Raw genomic sequence first — 20,101 nt, forward strand, 5'->3', positions numbered from 1 at the left:
CTCAAATTTTCATTTCGGTGCATCCCTAGTTGTTTCGGTGGAACCACTGGAGCATTCTGGACTTTAGTTTAATAATGTTGAACTTGACTCCTCAGTTGTTTTTATTTTATTGTTTTGTTTTTATTTTATGTTTTTACTATTTCAATAAATGAAAATAAATTAGAATATGTTAATATTATTATTATTTTTATTATTATTATTACTACTACTACATTTAAGACCAGTGTATACGATCGTGGCTACGACCCCCCCCGGCTGGCTACTTATTTAGTACGGCTGGCTAGTCTATGCCTTAGTGGAAAGCCCTGATTGTGGAGCTTTAGCTCTGAACCGTCAGGTTTCAGTTAAAACTCACCAGTTCCCGGTGTTTCAGTTCCCGGTGTTTCAGTTCCCGTTGTTTCAGTTCCTGCTGTTTTTTTAGTTCCCGGTGTTTCAGTTCCTGCTGTTTCACCTCGTGTCTCGTCTGTAGTGGTGGTGACGCTGGAGCCGCTGGTTGGAGCCGAGACCTACGTCAACGGGAAGCAGATTACCGACGCCGTGGTGCTGAAGCAAGGTACGGTACCGTCGCCATGGTTACAAGTAAGGTACAGTCGCCGTGGTTACAAGTAAGGTACCGTCGCCGTGGTTACAAGTAAGGTACAGTCGCCGTGGTTACAAGTAAGGTACAGTCGCCGTGGTTACAAGTAAGGTACCGTCGCTGTGGTTACAAGTAAGGTACCATCGCTGTGGTTACAAGTAAGGTACAGTCGCCGTGGTTACAAGTACGGTACCGTCGCTGTGGTTACAAGTAAGGTACCGTCGCTGTGGTTACAAGTAAGGTACCGTCGCTGTGGTTACAAGTAAGGTACAGTCGCCGTGGTTACAAGTACGGTACCGTCGCCGTGGTTACAAGTAAGGTACAGTCGCCGTGGTTACAAGTACGGTACAGTCGCTGTGGTTACAAGTAAGGTACAGTCGCCGTGGTTACAAGCAAGGTACCGTCGCTGTGGTTACGGACGAAGTACCGCCCTCACAGTCGCCGTGGTTACAGGTGTTGAGGAATTGATCAAAATCAGTTCATAAGTCTGCTCGTGGTAGAGTGAGTTTTTATTCAGCCGGTGGTGAGCACGTCTACACAGACCAGGGTCTGGTTGAAATGCTGAGAGAGATTTTACAACAGAGTTTTTATACAAGAAGCCTGTGATCTTCCAATTCGGGGCTACCCCCTGAGTCAGGAAGTCCATATATGGTATCGAGTCCTCGTCTCTGCAGGAGCTGGAAGTCAAAGCTACTTCCACGGTGCCATCTCGGCAGGGATTCAAGACGCCGGAACTTGCGACGAAAAGTAATTTACAGTTGGATGTGATCTGTGGCCAAATGTCCCCATCGGGCATTTGGCATGACTGTCACTAAGTTCCAAATCACCCTATGGAGTGCTCTAGTGTTCCAAGTCTGTTTGAGGCAACTTCCAAGGTGTCGTCTCCTGCAGGGGTTTCAGGAAACTGGAACTTGCATGACAATGCGTCAATCGGGGGTATGAGGCTGGGGCAATCTGCAAGGCGTCGTTGTCCCTGCAGGGGCCACCTGCTGTTGGAATGCTTCATCACAGACGATGTTTCCCGCTGGAATCCAGAGGAAGCTGTTTGGTTCCTGGTTCCAGTAAAGTTCCAGGAACATCGATGTGTCCGACAGCGTTTCCTCCCTAGACCCGTGACACGTGTGCACAGCTTCCTGTCCTCCTCCGTTGCCAGGCAACCGCGTGGTGATGGTTCAGTAATCCTCTCCTCCCGTTGCTATGCAACCGCGTGGTGATGGGGAAGAAGGTAGAGGTGCGTTTTTTCGTGCATTCGTGCGTTTTTGCGTGCGTTCGTGCGTTTTTCCGTGCGTTCGTGCGTTTTTGCGTGCGCTTCTGCGTACATTTTTGCATGTGTTTTGCGTGCGTTTTTTCGTGCGTGCGTTTTTGCGTGCATTTTTGCGTGCGTTTTTGCGTGCGTTTTTGCGTGCGTTTTGCGTGCGTTCGTGTGTTTTTCCGTGCGTTCTTGCGTTTTTGCTTGCGTTTTTTCGTGCGTTTGTGCATTTTTGCGTGTGTTTTGCGTGCGTTCGTGCGTTTTTGCGTGTGTTTTTGCGTGCGTTTTGCGTGCGTTTTGCGTGCGTTTTGCGTGCGTTCGTGCGTTTTTGCGTGCGTTTTGCGTGCGTTTTCCGTGTGTTTGTGCGTTTTTGCGTGCGTTTTTTCGTGCGGGCGTGCGTGCAAGCGGGCGTTTTCCGTGTGTTTGTGCGTTTTTGCGTGCGTTTTGCGTGCGTTTTTTCGTGCGGGCGTGCGTGCGGGCGGGCGTCCATTTTTGCGTGCGTGCCTTTTTGCGTGCGAGCGTTCGTTCTTTCGTGCGTTTGACATTTCCACTTTTTTCTCAAAATTTCAACTTTTTTCTCAAAATTTCAACTTTTTTTCCTTTTTTTAAACTTTTTTTAGGCAACCGCGTGGTGATGGTTCATTAACCCTGTCCTCCTCCCGTTGCTAGGCAACCGCGTGGTGATGGTTCATTAACCCTGTCCTCCTCCCGTTGCTAGGCAACCGCGTGGTGACGGTTGAGTAATCCTGTCCTCCTCCCGTTGCTAGGCAACCGCGTGGTGACGGTTCAGTAATCCTGTCCTCCTCCCGTTGCTAGGCAACCGCGTGGTGACGGTTGAGTAATCCTGTCCTCCTCCCGTTGCTAGGCAACCGCGTGGTGATTGTTCAGTAATCCTGTCCTCCTCCTCCCGTTGCTAGGCAACCGCGTGGTGACGGTTGAGTAATCCTGTCCTCCTCCCGTTGCTAGGCAACCGCGTGGTGATGGGGAAGAACCACGTGTTCCGGTTCAACCACCCGGAGCAGGCGCGGCTGGAGCGCGAGCGCAGCGTCACGGCCGACCAGCAGGGGGAGCCAGAGGACTGGAACTACGCCCAGAGAGAACTGCTGGAGAAGCAGGGCATCGACATCAAGCTGGAGATGGAGAAGAGGTGAATGGATGAATGAATGAATGAATGAATGAATGAATGAATGGATGGATGGATGAATGAATGAATGGATGGATGAATGAATGGATGGATGAATGGATGAATGAATGAATGAATGGATGGATGGATGGATGGATGAATGAATGAATGGATGGATGGATGGATGGATGGATGGATGGTTGGTCCAGGTCCAGGTTCTGGTTCTGGTCCTGGTCCTGGTCCTGGTCCTGTTCCAGGTCCAGGTTCTGGTCCTGGTCCAGGTCCAGGTCCAGGTCCAGGTTCTGACCCGGTTCTGTGTTCCAGGCTGCAGGACGTGGAGATCCAGTACCGGAGAGAGAAGGAGGAGGCAGATCTGCTGCTGGAGCAGCACCGGCTGGTGAGTCAGGACCGGGTCTGACCGGGTCCTGACCGGGTCTGACCGGGTCTGACCGGGTCTGACCGGGTCTGACCGGGTCTGACCGGGTCTGACCGGGTCGGACCGGGTCTGACCGGGTCTGACCGGGTCGGACCGGGTCTGACCGGGTCTGACCGGGTCTGACCGGGTCTGACCGGGTCGGACCGGGTCTGACCGGGTCTGACCGGGTCTGGACCGGGTCTGACCGGGTCTGACCGGGTCTGGACCGGGTCGGACCGGGTCTGACCGGGTCTGACCGGGTCTGACCGGGTCTGACCGGGTCTGACCGGGTCTGACCGGGTCTTCACCTTTTTTCTGAGTCATCTAGCTTTCTCATACTTGCACGTAGAAATGTGATTCAAACTTCAAAACGGAGGAAAACTTCTCTTCTCTCCGAAACACCAAACAGTTTTTTCCTAAGATGTAAACTTTTCAAAATATGAGCACTCAAGCGAGGACTGGAAATCACTTTTTCGTCAAATCTAGAGTGCGGAATGTCTGTTGCTAGAGTGTGAGAAACAGTAAAAAATAACCCAAATGTTTATTTGTAACTCGAGCTCAAGGCCAAACCGTAAAAAGGAGACAAATAATTTTTGGTCAGAATGTAGACATAGGTGTTGGGATTCATAAAATGTGACTTTGACAGGCGGGGTATGCACAAAATTTAAACGGGGGGGATAAAGCGGTGCCAATACCTGTCTCAGTCTCCATTCACTGTAATGTAATCAAACGTTTTATTCAAAAGAATCTCACTCTGTCTTCGCACTGACCTTACTCACTCTTTTTTTTATTTAAGGTCTTTTTATTGTTTTTTCAAGTTTTACAGAATAATTAGATTCAAGAGAATTAGAATTAACATAGTAAATATGATATAACCCCCACATGTCCCCTACAACTAAAGTATTGTACCATTCAGAGATAAAAATAAAAACGATAAAGTTAAAAAAATAAAAACATACAAAGATATATAAATAAATAAAAAAATAATAAATAAGTAAATAAATACAAATAAGAATAAACATTACAGATAACAAATAAGTAAGGAATATCTGAATAAAATTAGTTTTTCTGCTACAAGCTACGGTTTGATCACAAATCAGAGTGATTTGAGACCAAAATCTGGATTTTCTCACAGCCAAACCGGAAGATTCTTAAGTGAGGTTCTGGTTTCCGTGGCAACCGCAAGTCAGCTGCTGACTCATTCCTTCAGCCAGAACTGGTCACATGACTCAGTCACCAAAGTCTTCATATACTTTAACCTGTAAACTTAATACTTTAACCATGGTAACAGCAGCACTTCCTGCCGTTGGGAGGGGGAGTTGTTAACCGTTGTAACAGCAGCACTTCCATGCTAACCGCTAGCTTCTCTCCAGTACGCCGACAGCAAAAAAAGGAAAAAATGAGAAAAAAGGGAAAAAAAGAGGAAAAAATAGGAAAAAAAGAGGAAAAAATTGAAAAAAAGAGGAAAAAAGGGAGAGAAAAAAAGAAAACATTTGGAAAAAAGAGGAAAAAAAGGAAAAAATAGGGAAAAAAAGAGAAAAGAGAGGAAAGAAAGACAAAGGAAAAAATTACGTGTGTGAATAAATAAATGAGACGTAAAACGTACATTTCTTTGTAAAAAGATGCTTTATGAAAATAAGGAAAAATGAGGAGAAAAAAGGAAAAAAATGAGAAAAAATAGGAAAAAAGGGGAAAATTTTTGAAAAAAGAGGAAGAAGGGAGGAAAAAATTTGAAAAAATGAGTAAAAAAGAGGAAAAAAATAGGAAAAAAGGGAGGAAAAAATTTGAAAAAATGAGGATAAAAGAGGAAAAAAAATGAAAAAAGAGAAATAAATAGGAAAAAGGAGAAAAAAGTGGAAACAATGAGAAAAAAGAGGAAAAAAGGGAGGAAAAATTTGGAAAATTAGGAAAAAAGAGGAAAAAGAGAGAAAAAGAGGAAAAAATTTAAAAAAGGAGGAAAAAACAGGAAAAATAGGAAAAAAAGAGAAAAAAGAGGAAAGACAAAGAGGAAAGAGTGTTGCTAACCGCTAGCTTCTCTCCAGTACGAGTGTTTCTAACCGCTAGCTTCTCTCCAGTACGCCGATGGTTGCTAATGCTAACTGCTAGCTTCTCTCCAGTACACCGACCGTTGCTAACCGCTAGCTTCTCTCCAGTGCGCCGATGGTTGCTAATGCTAACTGCTAGCTTCTTCCAGTACGCCGATGGTTGCTAATGCTAACCACTAGCTTCTCTCCAGTACGCCGACCGTTGCTAACCGCTAGCTTCTCTCCAGTACGCCGACAGCGACAGCGGCGACGACTCGGACAAACGTTCCTGTGAGGAAAGTTGGAGACTGATCTCGTCGCTGAGGGAGAAGCTGCCGGCCAATAAGGTGAGTCCTGAACGCCGGCCCGGTGCAGGTTCTGGTTCCAGACCCGGGTCACCTGGACTCCAGACCTGACCCGGCCACACCGTGTCCCGGTTCTGCAGGTCCAGTCCATCGTGAAGCGGGTCGGCCTCCCCAGCAGCGGGAAGAGGAGGGAACCGCTCCGGGTTTACCAGATTCCCCAGAGGAGACGCATCAGCAAAGACCCCAAACGGGTCACGGTGGACGACCTGAGGATGCAGGCGGTGAAGGAGATCTGCTACGAGGTACCAGACATGCTAATATGCATGCTAATGACCGTTCCCCTGATCAGACAGACGTTAGTTTGGTGAAGATCAGACCTGTACTTTTCGATGGGTGGGGCTTTGAAACGTCACCTTTTCCAACATTCGAACGGACACCGTTGCCACAATATTTGACCAAACCAAGTAAAACCTGACCTGTGGCCTCCATATGGGGCCTTGATTGGGCTTGCCAAGTCTCAAATCTGTGAACCTTCTGCAACGCCAACTAGCTCTGTGGAAGTCGTACAGCCACGGGACCAAAGGATCCTAGCAAAGGGCCTTCTGCATTGCAACATAGTCAAAAATCAGCCTCCCAGCTCAAAGCGTTAGTGAATTATTCAAAAAACACACAAAAAAGGCCCGAAAAAGGCACCACACACGGTGACCTTTGGCACTTCCGAAGGTCACACAGATCTGAAACTCGGCACAGTGGATGAGAGTCACCTCCTGATACAGAGTCTAAAAATTTCAGCCTCTTAGCTCAAAGTGTTAGTGAACTATGCACAAAAAGACACAAAATAGTCTTCGCAGGCCGAAAAGCAACAGACGCGGTGACCTTTGACACTTCCGAAGGTTACACAGATCTGAAACTCGGCACAGTGGATGAGAGTCCCCTCCTGATACAGAGTCTAGAATTTCAGCCTCCTAGCTCAAAGCGTTAGTGAACTGTGCAAAGAAAGACACGAAATAGGCCTCATAGGCAAACCTATAACAATACATAACAAACCTCCTGTGCCTACTGAGCATTAATAACATGTCATAATCGAAGGAGAACTAATTAAAACTGATGTCCTTAACATGAACCTATTGTATTATTGAATTATCAAGGACACTTTTGTGTTTAGAAATGTTAAAATAGTTATATATAAATAATAATAATAATAATAATAATAATAATAATAATAATAATAATAATAATAATAATAATAATAAATAATACATATAAATAGTTAAAACGATTTTGTCAAGCAAAGCGGACTGGCGTCGTCTCTATAGCAACGGTAGCTGAGGATTATGGGTAGTGTATTGCCTACAGTTATCCATCACTGATAAAACAACTCTTTCTTTCTCAGAATCGAAGGGAAAAACATGAAAATTGATGTGCAGGAAATGAACCCACTAATGTTGTGTAATTAACAAGGATACAGTGGTGTTTCTGCCTTCAGAAATGTTGCAGATATCATTGTGAAAATCGCAGTTAACGTCAAAACGGACAGTAATTAGAATACTTCCGTGTGTCCGATCCTCAGTTATCCAATGGGACTGATGCTCTCAGCGGCTTGAAATGACGCGGCCGGGTTGGGTGGAATTACATTAGAATCTGTTGAGAGCCCGTTCCATCGTTGCTAAGACGCTGAGGGCGACCTTGTGCATCAGAAACTGACGCCGAAGGGCCCTGACCAAGCGTCGGTTTTTGACGAGCTGGGAGTGAGAATGTGTTGGGCTTACAGTTTGAGATTAACATTCCCAGAATATTCTAATTTTTTGAGATAGGATATTTGAGTTTTCTTAAACTGTAAACCAGGATCAGCAATATTAAAATAATAAAAGGCTTGCAATATTTCAGTTGATTTGTAATCAATCCAGAATGTATGACTTTTTTTTAATTGCATTTTTTTTTATTGCATTACAGAAAATAAAGAACTTTATCACAATATTCAAATTTTCTGAGACAGTCCTGTATAGCAGTCAAAAAACAAAGAAAAGACAAAAGTAAGAGTAATACAAAACATGTACTGTATGTTGTACTATTATAGTAATTTATTGAAACACATGGCGAGTCAAACATTTACCAAAGCAGCTGCCAAACACTCCTAAACAAGGTAGTAAGACGGTGGTTCTGCAGAACTGCAGCAGTAAATCCTCATCCTCAAACTGTTAATAATCATTATTTTCTCCATGTTCCGACCCCTGGCTTCCTTGTTTAAGGTCCCGGTAAATTCCAGTTCCTTTCCAGCAGTTTCGTTCGTTTTTTTATTTATTATTATTTATTTCGAACATGTATATATATAAAAAAAACAAGAAAAAAGATAAGAGAAACAAATACAGGTTGGCATTCCACCACATAAAGAAAAAAAAAACACATCAAAAAACATATTTCAGTAACATGTTGGAAAAGGAGTGGGAGGAAGTTTAAACTTATTTAATCCCACCCCCTTTCCACAACTAAACATAAATTATATGCCTGTATTTACACTTTATACTATACACTAATTTGTATAAATAAATAAATATATATCATTTTTACAAAAATAACCTGTTTAATACCAAATGTAAGCTCTATCATAAATATAATGTAACTATGACATAAATATAATATGACTATGATATAAATATAATACGTATATCTATACAAACATACAAAGACAGCATGACTAAATAGCAAAACACACAGCTGCTGATCTTTAAACACAGTCTTCTTTTTTATACCTCAAATAAACTGTCTTTATATTTCTTTTTAAATTGTTTTATGTTTGTACATTCTTTTAACTCCAAATCATTCTCCAAATCATTCCACAGTTTAATTCCACAAACTGATACACAAAAACTTTTGTTTGTTGTATTTTAACATCTTTTTGCGTTCCATCTGTTCACTTGGTGCTACTACCCTGCTGTTTAAACTCACAAGGCTGCCAAGATGGCCGCCGCGGCCCAGAATGCACCTTGGCGACCAAGCCCTGTTATCCCCTCTTCTCCCCCCAGGTGGCGCTGGGAGACTTCCGCCACTCCCGGCAGGAGATCGAGGCGTTGTCCATCGTGAAGATGAAGGAACTGTGTCGCATGTACGCCAAGAAGGACGGGGGGGGGCGGGACAGCTGGACGGCCGTGGCCCAGGACGTGTGTGACACGGTGGGGATCGGGGAGGAGAGGAGCCCCCCCGGGGACGAGGGCGGCCCTGGGGGCCCCGGGGGACCCGGGGGGCCCGGCGACGAGGGCGGGGGCAAGACCGGCGTCTACGACCTGAAGGCTCACATCGACAAGCTGACGGACATCCTGGAGGTGAGGAGACACGTAGGAGACACACGGAGACACGTAGGGGACACAAGGAGACACGTACGGGACACACGGAGACACGTAGGGGACACAAGGAGACACGTAGGGGACACAAGGAGACACGTAACGCCCTGGGGCTAGGAGACAAGCCGCTAAAAAAACACCTTGTTCTGCCACAAAGGGGGTGCAGGTTCAGTTATTAGAGTTACTAATAATTGTCTTACGAAGATGCAATGAATTATCAAAATGAATCAATAATAATTAAAAAAAAAATTAAATTGAATTAAAAATGTATTTATTTTTTTATTAAAAACGAAATTAAAAATAAAAATGCAATTAAAAAAATAACGTTTTTTTATTATTTTTTTTAATTAGTATTATTTTTTAGTATTATTATTAGTATTATTTTGTTTAATTGTCTTACGAAGATGCAATGAATTATCAAAATGAATCAATAATAATAAAAAAGTATTTAAATTGAATTAAAAATGTATTTATTTTTTTATTAAAAACGAAATTAAAAATAAAAACACAATTAAAAAAAGAACGTTTTTTTTATTCTTTTTTTGAATTAGTATTATTTTACAGAGACATGAAACAAGGCCGGCGTATCAAAGGCCTCACACGGGGCACCATTATGTTGTGCTACAAAGGGATTGCTTCAGTAGCCTGATGGTTTGTGGGTAGAAAATGTCAGAGCGTGAAACTCAACGGGAAGATGAACTTTAAAGTGATTTGGCTCCGTCTGAAATAGGTTTTCCGATCAATAAATCAGGAAGTTGATCTGTCGTGTTTCCTGCAGGAGGTGAAACTGCAGAACAACATGAAGGACGAGGAAATCCGAGCTCTGAGAGACAGAATGATCAAGATGGAGAGCATCATCCCCGTGCAGGTAGGTTAGCGTTAGCACTTCCTGCTAGCGCCAGATCGTAGTGTCCTGGGGACCTGATCCCAAATGGGGCTTTATTACAAAGTGAAATGACAGTTTTGGACGTTTATTACTAAATGCGGCTGAACACCATCTCGTTTCCAGGACGACGACATGAACGGAGAACGGGGCGAGTCTCCTCAGGGCGACGGCGATGTGGGCGGGGCTGACGAGGTGGGCGGAGCCAGTGATATGGGCGGAGCCGATGAGGTGGGCGGAGCCAGCGAGGGGGGCGGAGCGGGCGGCGTCCCGGAGGTCCGAGTCAAGCGGCTGATGGACGAGGACCCGGCGTTCCGGAGAGGACGCCTCCGCTGGCTGAAGCAGGAACAGCAGCGGATCCTCAACCTGCAGCAGCAGAACATCAGCAAGAAGCTGCGGGGCCAGAACCAGAACCAGAGCCCAGGTGAGAACCAGAACCCAGGTGAGAACCAGAACCAGAACCCAGGTGAGAACCAGAACCAGAACCCAGGTGAGAACCAGAACCCAGGTGAGAACCAGAACCAGAACCCAGATTGGAAGTTGGTTCCATAGTAATGGTGCCTAATAGCAGAACGCCCGCCCTCCAAATCTACATTTAGAGACTAGGAACTACGAGTAAACCTGCACTCTGAGAGCGGAGAGCTCTGCCAGGAACATAAGGCACTATCAGGTCTTGTAAATACTGTGGGGCTGAGCCGTTTTGGGCAAGTAATTTTAATCATCCATCATCCATCCATCATCCATCCATCATCCATCCATCATACATCCATCATCCATCCATCATACATCCATCATTCATCCATCATACATCCATCATCCATCCATCATCCATCCATCATACATCCATCCATCATCCATCCATCATCCATCCATCATCAATCCATCATCCATCATCCATCCTTCATCCATCCATCCATCATCCATCCATCATACATCCATCATCCATCCATCCATCATCCATCCATCATCCATCCATCATCCATCCATCATCCATCCATCCATCATCCATCCATCATCCATCCATCATCCATCCATCATCCATCCTTCATCCATCCATCATCCATCCATCATCCATCCATCCATCATCCATCCATCATCCATCCATCATCCATCCATCATCCATCCTTCATCCATCCATCATCCATCCTTCATCCATCCATCCATCATACATCCATCATACATCCATCATCCATCCATCCATCCATCATCCATCCATCATCCATCCTTCATCCATCCATCATCCATCCATCATACATCCATCATACATCCATCATCCATCCATCATCCATCCATCATCAATCCATCATCCATCCATCCTTCATCCATCATCCATCCATCCATCCATCCATCATCCATCCATCATCCATCCATCATCAATCCATCATCCATCATCCATCCATCCATCATCCATCCATCATACATCCATCATACATCCATCCATCCATCCATCCATCCATCATCCATACATCCATCATACATCCATCATCCATCCATCCAATTCAATTCAATTGTATTTATATAGTGTCTAATATAACATAGTTGCCTCCAGGATCTTTCCTTTTCAACTATGACTACTGACTCTAACTCTGCCAGGAACATAAGGCTCTATCAGGTCTTGTAAATAACTTACTAGCAGAACGCCCGCCCTCCAGATCTGATGGTGATCAGTCAGGTTCTACCCCCTTTGACCTTTGACCCCGGTCTTTGATGAATAAAGTCTTGTAGTCATTGATCTCCGGGTCACCTGACCTGTCCTCTCTCCCCCCCCAGGTCCGGCCCCCCCCACCGTCCCGGTCCACCTGCCCGGTACCGGCCGCTTCATCCCCCCCCAGGAGTGCAAGCTGAAGTTCCCCTTCAAGAGTAACCCGGCCCACCGGTTGTCCTGGGGACCGGCCAGCGCCGCGCTGCAGGCCCTGGGGCTGGTGGGGGGTGAGGGTATTGGGGGCCCCGGGGGGCCCGGGGCGCCTGGGGGGGACCAGAACGAGGGCAAGGCCTCCCCGTCGCCGCCGCCGCCGTTCCAGGGCCTGCTACCCCTCCCCTTCCAGGCCCCGCCCCCCCCTCGCCACCGCACGCCCAGCCCCCACCGCGGCTGGCACCAGGGCCGTAACCACGGCAACCAGGGGGGCAACCACCAGGGCAACCACCAGGGCAACCAGAACCAGCAGCGCCGCTACCGCCGCAACTCCCTGGACAGCTCCTCCCATAACAACGGTAACCATGGCAACGAGCAGCAGCAGCAGCACCAGGGCCGCCCCCGGCAGAGGAGGGGGGCGTCGCCCGGGCCCAGGGGCGGAGCCGGAGCAGGGGGCGGGGCCAGGGACAGAGACGGGGCCGCGGCCGGGTTCCAGTTCTACCACCACCCGTACTTCAACCCCCACAATGCACCATTCCACCCCCCGGGGCCGGGGGTGGGGCTGGGGCCCCCCCACCACTACCACAGCCTGCCGCGGCCCGGGGCCCCCGGAGCCCCCCCGCCGCCGCCCCCCGACATGCTGCTGGCCCTGGCCCCGCCCCCCGGGGGGTGGGGCTTCCACACCCCCCCCAGGATGAGGCGGCAGTTCAGCGCGCCGGACCTGAAGAGCAACAAGGACGGCTAGCGGGGCGGCTAACGGGACGCCTGATTGGCCGACGGCAGCCCAGCTGTGGACGTGTGTGTGTGTGAGGGCTGTGTGTGTGTGTGTGTGTGTGTGTTTGCACGGGTCGTCTGTTGCCATAGTAACACTGTATCGGTCCTGGTGGATCAGAACAAGCTCAGATCAGCAACCAATCAGCCGTCAATCAGAGAGGATCATGGGTAATCAGACCACCACACCTCCACCTCTGTAGTTTTACAGATTAAATGCGTTAGCCGCATGGACAGTCGTCATAATTAACAGAAACTCAGCCCTCCACAGGGCTAACGTTACGTTAGCACGGCACCGTAACGTTAATCTCATTAATTCATTTAATTTTCCCATTCCCATTGTTTAGTGTTCCCATTAGTTTGGAAATTTGGAAATGTTTATGCACTTCGTGCAAAAACTATTTATGCCATCGCTCTGAAAATCCACAGGACTGTAGTTAAATTCAGGGCCTACAACTTTCTAAATTGGTTCAGAATTTTTCGAGTAACGGTGTGCGAGTGGTGAGGCCCCAAAGTTCTTGCAATGCGTTCCGGATGGGGCAAAAAGCGCACGTTTGTGCACGTTGCGCAAAAATGTGCACGCCAATCGCTAATAAAAGTCATACCAATCGATTCCCGATTAAGGCGCACGTTTCTACGTTTTTTACTTTTTGCGTTTTCTCAAAGCTGTGGGACTAGTTACGCGCCCAGGCACTCCTCCTCCATTGCGGAGCTATTGAGGAGTCGGGTGGCGCAGGGTGGCGCAGCCGTGGCACTAACTAGACAATTTCCTCACAGAAATTTTGAGAGTGCCAAGGCGGGCTGCTGCACATTTGTGTACATTTTACAAGCAATAAAGGTGAAGGACTCAATACCGAGTCCAATGACACCACCCATGACTCTCTATGTCAAACCATTCAAAAGTTATTACAGAAAATAGGTATTAGGCTAACAGAACCGCTAACGGGACCGCTAACATAACCGCTAACGCTAGCTAGCTATGCTAGCGCTGGCTATGCTAGCGCCGGCTGTGCTATCGCCGGCTATGCTAGTGCTGGCTATGCTAGCGCTGGCTATGCCAGTGCTGGCTATGCTAGCTCTGTCCTACAGTGAAGATGCAACAGTGTTGCCTTGCTGTCCAGCTGGAAATGCTGCCACACTTTTGACATTTGCTGCTCTCCTCTTTCTTCTTCCTTTACGTGCGCGGCATCAGCGCGTTGTGACGCATTAAACGTAGTCCGGGAGAAATACGATGCTTTGAGCTGAAAAATTAAACGATTCCTCCAGGCAGAGAAAATTCCTCAATCACTTTTTGTAATCGAATTATTGGAGGAATCGTTTCAGCCCTAAACTACATGAAGAAGGACAGAATCATTTATGGGCCCAGGACGGGGCCCTGATGGCGGTCGTCATGGTTACCGGCTCCTGTTGTCCATCTGAGCCGGTTCCTCTGATCCACCACGACCGGGTTTTTCCTCTTCATTTCCTCCAACGCGGGGACGGACTAGTTACTAGTAGTTACTAGTAACTATGGGATGGAGAGGCCGTTTGACTCGTGAGACTGTTGTAGTTTTAGTTTCAATCCGATGCTCTGACGGTTGCCACGGCAACCCGGTGCCTTAATTAAAACCCGGCGAGACGAGTCCGAGGTCCGTCTGCGGGTTTGAGAAGTTAGCGATCGTAGAGAAGATAACAAGGGGCCCCCGGTGGCCCCTGGGGTGGCCCCTGGGGTGGCCTAGTGGCCCTGGGGTGGCCCCGCCCTAGGTGGCCCCCCTTATATGTAGGTTTATGCGGTTATTAGTTGCAACTTGAAGGCTGCAAACCAAAGAAAGCCCCTGTAGCCCCGAAGGGGGCAGCTAGCCGCCCGGAGGGGGCAGGAAGTGGCCCTACGACCCTCTGGGGGGGCAGGAAGTGGCCCTACGACCCTCTGGGGGGGCAGGAAGTGGCCCTACGACCCTCTGGGGGGGCAGGAAGTTGCCCGGGGGGGGCAGGAAGTGGCCCTACGACCCTCTGGGGGGGCAGGAAGTGGCCCTACGACCCTCTGGGGGGGCAGGAAGTTGCCCGGGGGGGGCAGGAAGTGGCCCTACGACCCTCTGGGGGGGCAGGAAGTTGCCCTACGACCCTCTGGGGGGGCAGGAAGTGGCCCTACGACCCTCTGGGGGGGCAGCTAGCCCCCCTACGACCCCCTGGGGGGCAGCTAGCCCCCCTACGACCCCCTGGGGGGTCCGGGCCGGACACGAGGACGGTGTACATGTTGTTCTACTAGATGTTCCGGAGCTGTGTGTATATTTGAAGTGTTTCTGCACGTTTTTAATGAAGAACATTCTGGAACATGAGCTGTTCTGGCGGTGCGTTCAAGGCCTCTGGCAATCATGGGAAACTAGAGCGATTCAGGTTGATTTGTTTTTTAACTGAATTCCGGTTGATGTTGGAGGATGTTGACGGGGAAGGAAGGAAGGAAGGAAGGAAGGAAGGAAGGAAGGAAGGAGGACGAGACATGATCAACGTTTAGAATAAACTGAGACGAATAACAATGAACTCTGCTGGAACTCTGAAACAGTACTGGTGCTAGTAATAGTACTAGTTACTAGTACTAGTAACTACTAGTTAATAGTAACTAGTAGTTACTAGTAACTAGTTACTAGTAGTTACTAGTACTAGTTACTAGTAAACGAGGACAGGACTCCTGGTTGGTAGTAAAGGTAAACAGGAAGTGGGACGTCGCTCCCGCGCCGCCGAGTCGAGGCACTTCCTGTTTCCAGACAGTTCACCAGCCAATCAGCTACAGGCGTTCTGGTGTTAGCGGTTACGTTAGCTACATGCTAACTGTACTAGGGCTGAACGATTTTTGAAAATAATCTAATTGCGATTTTTTTTCCTCAATATTGCGATTTAATATGCGATTATTTTTTCAAGGTCGTGTTCTCATGTATTTTTCAACTACACAAGCAATAAATCAGTCTGTTTTATAATAAACAATGTCAGATTTATTTAAAGCACAGATTACAACAATATAGAAAACAAATCTGTGTCTTTACCTCTTTAACACGTCTGTACACGAGTGTTATGGGTCGTTCTCTGAACCCAATCACACGACACCAAACCGGGTTAAACTTTAGCCAAAACGAGGCAGAGTTTAATAGAAAAACACAGAAAAACTCCCACAGGGAACAAAAAACTCAGAACTTCTTCATAAATAACTCAAAAATCACAGAGAGAAAAAAAAACCACCAGCAAACTAACAAACAAACCAACAAAGCTCAGAGTTAACAAAACCAACCAGCAACAACTGGCTGATTTATGGTTCCGCGTTACACCAACGCAGAGACTACGCCGTACGTTGCGCGTCGCCGCGTGACCTACGCCGTAGGGTACGCGTCGATTTAACACGGAACCATAAATCAGGCTTCACAGCGACTCCACTGTCCACCGGTGCGCGCCCGGCTCGTGCTCGGCGCCGCGCGCAGCTCCTCGCCGACTCCGCGCTCATATATTTAATACATTTATAAAGCCCCGCCGGGCCGAGCCCTAACACTGAGGCCATGGTAGATTTAGGTTACACACGGACACGCCGCACTGTTTACTTTTTTCCCCTGCCGGCAACGTGACCAGATCACGTGATCTGATCACGTGATCTGGTCAAATTGCAGCTTTTGCGGTTAGAAAATCTTGTTTTATCACATGGCAATATTATCGCAAATGCAATGAATCGTTCAGCCCTAAACTGTCCTGTCTCCACAAGCCGCGACTTGGGAGCAAATACGAGCTCTGTGACTTTAAGTCCTTCAGCCAATGGGAGCGCTCCTCCAGCAGAGTGGGCGTGGCCCTCAGAGTGGGCGTGGCCCTCAGAGTGGGCGTGGCCAGCAGAGTGGGCGTGGCCCTCAGAGTGGGCGTGGCCAGCAGAGTGGGCGTGGCCAGCAGAGTGGGCGTGGTCAGCAGAGTGGGCGTGGCCAGCAGAGTGGGCGTGGCCAGCAGAGTGGGCGTGGCCAGCAGACTGGGCGTGGCCTAACGCAGGTTGTGATTGGTCGGAGCAGCGTTGGTGTTTTTTGTGTTTTTCTTTTCTTGTGTCTTTGGAATCGACCAATCACAGGACAATCCTGAGCCGGCGCCGCCGCCGGTGCTGATGGGAAATGTAGTTTATTAGTTTGTGCTTTGTTTGCAGCTCAGGCCTCTGATTGGCTGTTGTTTCTGTGTGTATTCATTCGAGTATTTTAGCCCCGCCCACCGCTTCAGCTTTGTGATGTCATCATTATTATTATCCTTATTAATTATTATAAAGTCTAATTAACACCTGGTTCTGTGTGTGTGTGTGTGTGTGTGTGTGTGTGTGTGTGTGTGTGTGTGTGTGTGTGTGTGTGTGTGTGTGTGTGTGTGTGTGTTTCCTGGTTAATTTACAAACATTATCCCAAGTTTGTTTTACATTTGGAACCGTATTGTTTTTTATTTTAACCGTTTTTTCTGTTTTCATTGTCTTTTGGTTTTTTAAGGGGGCGGGGCCTGATGTGGGTGGGGCCTCGGGGGGCGGGGCCTTAGGGACCGTTTCCATGGAAACGCCCGACTGGAACTTCCAGAACTTTCTGGAATTCCCTTGGCTGACTGACTCCGCCCATTTCCTGCCTCTGCTCCAATCACGGCCTCGAAAACCTGTGACATCACAGGCCGCTGTGACATCACAGGCCGCCGTGACATCACTCTGGAACAGAACGTACCATCAGGGCGAGCCCCGCCCCCTCGCGGAGACCCCGCCCCCTCCTGGAGGCCCCGCCCCCTCTCCTCCCTCTGGATTGTTTTGTTTGTGTTGCGTCAGGAACCAATCCCAGGCTCCGCCTGCAGAACCACATGATGCAATAAAGTGTCAGAACCTCAAACTCCCGTCTCTGTTTCCTGTTTCCTGTTTCTCTCTCGATATAAAGGGTTTTTCTTTTTCACCGCATTCTGCAATCCTTATATTTATTAGTTATATTCTGTTTAATTGGACAATTTTTATCATACAGTGTTTTAAATACACTTAAAAATAAGGAAAAAAAGGCAGAAAAAGGCGAAAAAAAGAGGAAAAATAAGGAAAAAATGAAAAATAAGGGAAAAAAGAAAGAAAAAAAGTTGGAAAAAAGGCGATATTTATTAGTTATATTCTGTTTAATTGGACGATTTTTATCCTTATATTTATTAGTTATATTCTGTTAAATTGGACAATTTTGATCATACGGTGTTTTAAATACACTTAAAAATAAGCAAAAATAAGGAAAGAAATAAAGAAAAAAAGGCGAAAAAAGAGGAAAAATAAGGAAAAAAATAAAAAAAAAGGAAAAAAAGTCGGAAAAAAAGGCGGAAGAATAAGGAAAAAAAAAGAAAAAAGGCGATATTTATTACTTATATTCTGTTTAATTGGACAATTTTTATCCTTATAGTTATTAGTTATATTCTGTTTAATTAGACAATTTTTTTCATACAGTGTTTTAAATAAACTTAAAAATGTGTTAGTATCATTTTCTTTATATATTGGATCCCAATTCTGTTATAATAATTCATCCTTTAGTACATAATAGTGTTCTTTATCGTTATGATTTATACTGCTGATGTTATAGATGATAAATCTGGAAGGTTGTCACTTATGTCGTTTATTGAAAGTCTGTTTACTTTGTTATTACTAAAAAGGAGGAAAATAAAGAAAAAAATAAGGAAAAAAAGGTGAAAAAAAGAGGGAAAAAAATAAGGAAAAAAAGGTGAAAAAAAGAGGAAAAAAATAAGGAAAAAAAGGTGAAAAAAAGAGGAAAACAAAGAAAAAAATTCAGAAAAAAAGGCGAAGAAAAGGCGAAATTTCAAGAAAAAAAGGTGGAAAAAAGTAATGCTTACTATAATAATAATAATAATAATAATAATAATGACTTGGATTTCTACAGCTCCTTCAAGACACCCAGAGCTTTACAGAAATCATTAATTCATTAATTCATTCTCACTGGTGGTGGTAGCTACGTTTGTAGCCACGGCTGCTACATTTGTAGCCACGGCTGCTACGTTTGTAGCCACAGCTGCTACGTTTGTAGCCACGGCTGCTACGTTTGTAGCCACAGCTGCTACGTTTGTAGCCACGGCTGCTACGTTTGTAGCCACAGCTGCTACGTTTGTAGCCACGGCTGCTACGTTTGTAGCCACAGCTGCTACGTTTGTAGCCACAGCTGCTACGTCTGTAGCCACGGCTGCTACGTCTGTAGCCACGGCTGCTACGTTTGTAGCCACAGCTGCTACGTTTGTAGCCACGGCTGCTACGTTTGTAGCCACGGCTGCTACGTTTGTAGCCACGGCTGCTACGTCTGTAGCCACGGCTGCTACGTCTGTAGCCACGGCTGCTACGTCTGTAGCCACGGCTGCTACGTTTGTAGCCACGGCTGCTACGTTTGTAGCCACGGCTGCTACGTTTGTAGCCACATCTGCTACATCTGTAGCCACAGCTGCTATGTTTGTAGCCACAGCTGCTACGTTTGTAGCCACAGCTGCTACGTTTGTAGCCAAGGCTGCTACGTTTGTAGCCACGGCTGCTACGTTTGTAGCAACGGCTGCTACGTTTGTAGCCACGGCTGCTACGTTTGTAGCCACAGCTGCTACGTTTGTAGCCACAGCTGCTACGTTTGTAGCCACAGCTGCTACATTTGTAGCCACAGCTATGTGTACCTGTGATTGGGCGAGATCTGGTTATCTTTACCCTAAAGAGAGAGTTAATAATGATGGCTGATGGCTGTGCTGAACGTGCGCTCTCTTTTAAACAAATCCTTTATTATAAATGACCTGATTTTAGACAGGAAACTGGACTGTATTCTCCTTACAGAGACATGGCTTGGCACAGATGCACCTGTTGTTCTCACTGAGGCCTCCCCGCCAGATTTTAACTTTCTATTTTCTACCAGGGGGGGCAAGAGAGGGGGCGGAACTGCATCAATAACAAAAATCACTATGTCATCCGATGCAGTTCCTTTTAACAGCTACACATCATTTGAATATCATGCTTTTGTTTTTAGCAACCCCCCAATTCTCTGCATAACGGTCTACAGACCCCCACAGTATTCCACCTGTTTTATCAGCCAATTCTCTGAACTTTTATCAATTATTCACACCTCTTACAACAGGATCTTAATAACTGGTGATTTTAATCTGCACTTAGACAACATCTCAGACCCAGTATCCAGAGAATTTTTAAACCTTTTAAACTGTCTAGATTTTAAGCAACATGTCACACAGCCGACCCACAGCAGAGGGCGCACCCTGGACCTGGTCATAACCTACGGCCTGTCCCTGGGTGCGTGCTCTGTTGTGGACCTGGCTGTGTCTGACCATTTCTGCGTGTTTTTTAACATCACCAGTTTTAACCAGCGGGGGGCCCCGGTGAGAACGGTGAGGAAACGTAACCTAACTCCTGAAGTGGCTGCAAATTTTATCCAGATTTTACAGAACGCTCCTGCAGAAATTTTACCAGCTCCCTGTGATTTTATCGTTGACAATTTTAACAAAATACTCAAAACAACGCTGGACTCAGTGGCTCCGATTTTAACCAAAAGGATTAGGACATTAAGGCCTGGATGGCATTAAACTT

At 46.7% G+C, this 20,101-nt stretch overlaps 1 protein-coding gene across 1 annotated transcript in view; it reads left to right on the forward strand.

Moving 5' to 3' along the window:
* kif1c (kinesin family member 1C) overlaps positions 1–14,490 on the forward strand; it is a 33,871-nt gene extending 19,381 nt beyond the window's left edge. The window contains exons 19-27 of the mRNA XM_061709494.1: positions 470–553; positions 2,793–2,973; positions 3,274–3,346; positions 5,637–5,735; positions 5,834–5,995; positions 8,717–9,013; positions 9,810–9,899; positions 10,041–10,338; positions 11,685–14,490. Coding sequence (XP_061565478.1) covers positions 470–553; positions 2,793–2,973; positions 3,274–3,346; positions 5,637–5,735; positions 5,834–5,995; positions 8,717–9,013; positions 9,810–9,899; positions 10,041–10,338; positions 11,685–12,511 — 2,111 coding nt within the window. The 3' untranslated portion in view covers positions 12,512–14,490. The remainder of the gene's footprint in view (positions 1–469; positions 554–2,792; positions 2,974–3,273; positions 3,347–5,636; positions 5,736–5,833; positions 5,996–8,716; positions 9,014–9,809; positions 9,900–10,040; positions 10,339–11,684) is intronic.
* The last annotated feature ends 5,611 nt before the right edge of the window (positions 14,491–20,101 follow it).

This window comes from Cololabis saira, chromosome 20 (assembly GCF_033807715.1).
Source record: "Cololabis saira isolate AMF1-May2022 chromosome 20, fColSai1.1, whole genome shotgun sequence".
Classification (NCBI taxonomy): domain Eukaryota; kingdom Metazoa; phylum Chordata; class Actinopteri; order Beloniformes; family Belonidae; genus Cololabis; species Cololabis saira.